The 5,071-nt window shown below is 45.3% G+C and overlaps 1 protein-coding gene across 1 annotated transcript; it reads left to right on the plus strand.

Moving 5' to 3' along the window:
- LOC143818246 (uncharacterized) lies at window positions 1–2,486 on the plus strand. Its single transcript, XM_077299604.1, has 3 exons — window positions 1–139; window positions 233–380; window positions 460–2,486. Exon 3 carries the CDS (start codon window positions 482–484, stop codon window positions 1,112–1,114), a length of 633 nt encoding a protein of 210 aa, XP_077155719.1. The 5' UTR covers window positions 1–139; window positions 233–380; window positions 460–481; the 3' UTR covers window positions 1,115–2,486.
- The last annotated feature ends 2,585 nt before the right edge of the window (window positions 2,487–5,071 follow it).

Here is a 5,071-nt window from a genome sequence, read left to right on the forward strand (position 1 = left end):
CAAAACTTCCCATGTCTTTGGGATAAGGGGTGCCGGGAGTTTTCCAACAAATATACAAAAACTGCTTCCTGGCACAAGGTCTGTGTCACCCTCTATCCCCTGTACGAGTCATACACAAAGGAGCGGCAAAAAGAAATTGGTAAATATTTTCCATTTTGGAGGAGTATTTTTGAATTTCTTGTCTGTATGTAGTTGAATAGTATATTAATAGGTTCAATTTTTCACTTTTTAGTTTCAGCCTTGAGAACCCGCTGGAGGTCGGTGAGGGACAGATTTACACGGTCACGGTCAGAAGCACCAAGTGGCTCTGCGGCACCTGCTTCTCAAGGGCGTTTTGAACAGGAACTCCAATTTTTAAGCGGCAGTCTACATTACCGACCGTAAGTATCAGTAACGTCTTTAATTTTGAATAGAAAATAAAATGTATTAAAACTATTGTTTTGATGTTTCTCTTTACAGAACCATAGGCAATGTCCAGCCGATGACCGAAATCCCGGCCACAGCAACAACTCCAGTGTATGAACATGCTTCACAGCCTGCTACCAGCTCTCTTCCAAATGAGCCAAGGCCTGACCCTTCTACCCAAAATGATGATCTGCCCCTCTCCGAGACTAGTTCATTGGCATCGCCGCCGCCACCACCGCCACCAACACCACCTCCACCTCCAGCCTCAACACAGAGGAAGAGGAAAAGAGGCTCTTCAAAGGAGGATGAGGAGACGGCTGCCTTGGCAAGGGCAATTTCTCTAATTGATCGCCAACCTGAAGAGGATCAATTCTCAGCATATGGAACCACTCTAGCTTCCAGAATGCGTACTCTGTCCCCCGAGGTCCAGGACTCCTGCATGACGTATATTTCAATGGCGGTGACATGTTTTAAGAAGTATCCGCATATAAATCCAACCTTTGAAGAAATGGTTTGTTCACTAAACCACATCTGGCATCCACCGACGCCGACTCCTCTTGCACCTGCAGCAGCATTCAATAGACCTCTGCCATCTGCTCCAAGTGCTGCTGCAGGTGCACCAACATCCAGAGTAGTAGCCCAGTCTGAAGAACACCATCCAGACTGGAGCTACTACTCATATTCACAAAGCCTATATGAGGACCAGTAGGCATAATGTTGCTTTTCATGTTTAAAACGCCATGATGTCCAAGTCCACTCCTCAGTTTCCGCCAAGAGGGCATGTTTCCAGCTCTGATTAGTGTTGCGCAAGTGCCGAATGACTCACCGTCAGTGGTGACGAGGAAAGGGCCTTGCGCAATACTAATGAAAGCTGGAAGCATGCCCTCCTGGCGGCAATTAATGAGTGGACTTGGACATCCACAGGTTTATAATCCCATTTTGGGGATGTTATCCAGACTGGAGCTACTACTCATATTCACAAAGCCTATATGAGGACCAGTAGGCATAATGTTGCTTTTCATGTTTAAAACGCCATGATGTCCAAGTCCACTCCTCAGTTTCCGCCAAGAGGGCATGTTTCCAGCTCTGATAAGTGTTGCGCAAGTGCCGAATGACTCACCGTCAGTGGTGACGAGGAAAGGGCCTTGCGCAATACTAATGAAAGCTGGAAGCATGCCCTCCTGGCGGCAATTAATGAGTGGACTTGGACATCCACAGGTTTATAATCCCATTTTGGGGATGTTATCCAGACTGGAGCTACTACTCATATTCACAAAGCCTATATGAGGACCAGTAGGCATAATGTTGCTTTTCATGTTTAAAACGCCATGATGTCCAAGTCCACTCCTCAGTTTCCGCCAAGAGGGCATGTTTCCAGCTCTGATTAGTGTTGCGCAAGTGCCGAATGACTCACCGTCAGTGGTGACGAGGAAAGGGCCTTGCGCAATACTAATGAAAGCTGGAAGCATGCCCTCCTGGCGGCAATTAATGAGTGGACTTGGACATCCACAGGTTTATAATCCCATTTTGGGGATGTTATCCAGACTGGAGCTACTACTCATATTCACAAAGCCTATATGAGGACCAGTAGGCATAATGTTGCTTTTCATGTTTAAAACGCCATGATGTCCAAGTCCACTCCTCAGTTTCCGCCAAGAGGGCATGTTTCCAGCTCTGATAAGTGTTGCGCAAGTGCCGAATGACTCACCGTCAGTGGTGACGAGGAAAGGGCCTTGCGCAATACTAATGAAAGCTGGAAGCATGCCCTCCTGGCGGCAATTAATGAGTGGACTTGGACATCCACAGGTTTATAATCCCATTTTGGGGATGTTTACAGTGTTTACGTGTTGAATTTTGTTAATAACAAAAAAAAACAACAAATCATTCTATTCTCAATTTTATTAGAAAAGTTTTTCAATTTTGACAGTTACTACAAATAAATATTTGAACTTTTAACTATGATGTAGTCTGCTTCTTTGATTTGTCGACCATGGCAAAAAATACACATTACATAACACCCACTTGCCATGAATAGAGGACACCCCCTAGAAATCAGATATACTACGAGGGGAACTGCTGAATAGAAGGCACTCTACACTCACTGGCCACTTTATTAGGTACACCTGTCCAACTTCTTGTTAACACTTAATTTCTAATCAGCCAATCACATGGCGGCAACTCAGTGCATTTAGGCATGTAGACATGGTCAAGACAATCTCCTGCAGTTCAAACCGAGCATCAGTATGGGGAAGAAAGGTGATTTGAGTGCCTTTGAACGTGGCATGGTTGTTGGTGCCAGAAGGGCTGGTCTGAGTATTTCAGAAACTGCTGATCTACTGGGATTTTCACGCACAACCATCTCTAGGGTTTACAGAGAATGGTCCGAAAAAGAAAAAAAATCCAGTGAGCGGCAGTTCTGTGGGCGGAAATGCCTTGTTGATGCCAGAGGTCAGAGGAGAATGGGCAGACTGGTTCGAGCTGATAGAAAGGCAACAGTGACTCAAATCGCCACCCGTTACAACCAAGGTAGGCCTAAGAGCATCTCTGAACGCACAGTGCGTCGAACTTTGAGGCAGATGGGCTACAGCAGCAGAAGACCACACCGGGTACCACTCCTTTCAGCTAAGAACAGGAAACTGAGGCTACAATTTGTACAAGCTCATCGAAATTGGACAGTAGAAGATTGGAAAAACGTTGCTTGGTCTGATGAGTCTCTATTTCTGCTGCGACATTCGGATGGTAGGGTCAGAATTTGGCGTAAACAACATGAAAGCATGGATCCATCCTGCCTTGTATGGAGCATCTTTGGGATGTGCAGCCGACAAATCTGCGGCAACTGTGTGATGCCATCATGTCAATATGGACCAAAATCTCTGAGGAATGCTTCCAGCACCTTGTTGAATCTATGCCACGAAGAATTGAGGCAGTTCTGAAGGCAAAAGGGGTCCAACCCGTTACTAGCATGGTGTACCTAATAAAGTGGCCGGTGAGTGTATATCTATGGTAGAAGAACTCACAGGAGTGTCAGGAATAACGTACAGCAAACAATGTGGAGTACCGGAAAACTCCAGTGTTAACTCCAGTGTGTATTGTATTCTGAGTCACAAAGACAGGAAATGACCTCAATGACTCTTTTTTTTTTCCCCCTTTTTTTTTTTTTCAAACAAACTTTAATTTCAGTACACAATGCTGAAAAAAACGCAGCTGCAAAAAACGCAGCAAAAAACGCAGCAAAAAATGCAGTGTGTGAAAGCAGCTGCGTTTTTTGCCTGCGTAAAAAAACGCAGGTAAAGCAGCAGCAAAATACGCGCGCGTAAAAATACGCAGCAAATATGCTGTGTGTGAAAGTAGCCTAAAGGTCAAAAATTTGGACCTGTCCCCAAAAAACAGATCGGGGCTAGGAATTCTAGGCTCTAAAACAGGAGTCTGCACGATATAATCAGAAATACCCTGTACTCTAGCAGCAAGTTGATCCACCTGAGAAGCAAGTCCCTGAACATCCATGTCAGCGCCTAACTCTTGAGCCACCCAGAGGTGAAGAGGAAAAAAAAAAAACACAACAGACTACAGAAAAAAAAATGGCTCAGCACTTTCTTTCCCTTCTTTTGAGATGCGGTTAACTCATTGTTGGCCAGTTGTACTGTTATGATCTGGTGGCCTAGGAGCAGCATGGACGAGCTCTGGAGTAGGTGGCCTCTATACTGACCGCAGACCCTGAACTTAACACCGCAACTATAAGTAGCCGTGGGATGTTCCTGTCACTCCCTCGACACCTCGTCACAGCCGGAGGACTAATTACCCCTAAAGAAAGATACAGGAAAACTATCTTGCCTCAGAGAAAATCCCCAAAGGAAAGACAGCCCCCCCACAAATATTGACTGAGAGGAGAGGGAAATTACAAACGCAGACTGAAAACAGAATTTAACAAAGGAGGCCACGCTACCTAGAAAGAAAAGACAGGACAGAGTACTGTGCGGTCAGTATTAAAATACTACAAAAATCCACCACAGAGAATACAAAAATCTCCACACCTAACTAAAGGTATGGAGGGTAACTCTGCGACTCCAGAGCTTCCAGCTTGGCTGAATAAATCCTTACACAGACAAAGCTGGACAAGAAAAACATAGCAATTCACTGAACTATAAAGTCCACCGCATGTGGACTGCAAAAACAAAGCCAGGACTTATCTTTGATGATTTGGACAATCCAGCAGGAGAAACCAAGCAGAGATGTGAATCCTAAAGAAAACAATGGACAACTGGCACTCACTAAAGGGTGAAGCCAGACTAAATAGCCCCGTCCAAAGTGGAAGCACCTGATGACTGCTGTGAAGGACAAACAGCAGCACTACCACTTATAACCACCGGAGGGAGCCCAAGAGCAGAACCCACAACAGAATTCACAACAGCCACCATGTCCCAAAAAGGCTGCGACGTCAGCAAGGAGGAGGAGTCATGTTTTGGGCCAGAATCATGGGGAGACAGCTGGTAGGGCCCTTTAAGGTTCCTGAAGGTGTGAAAATGACCTCCGCAAAGTATATAGAGTTTCTGACTGACAATTTTCTTCCATGGTATAAAAAGCAGAAATGTGCCTTCAGGAGCAAAATCATCTTCATGCATGACAATGCACCATCTCATGGTGCAAAGAATGCCTCTGAGTCATTGGC

This window comes from Ranitomeya variabilis, chromosome 3 (assembly GCF_051348905.1).
Source record: "Ranitomeya variabilis isolate aRanVar5 chromosome 3, aRanVar5.hap1, whole genome shotgun sequence".
NCBI classification, from domain to species: domain Eukaryota; kingdom Metazoa; phylum Chordata; class Amphibia; order Anura; family Dendrobatidae; genus Ranitomeya; species Ranitomeya variabilis.

What these genes read in the sequence shown, in the direction of transcription:
- LOC143818246 (XM_077299604.1), top strand. Translation starts at nt 482, where the DNA reads ATGACCGAAATCCCGGCCACAGCAACAACTCCAGTGTATGAACATGCT.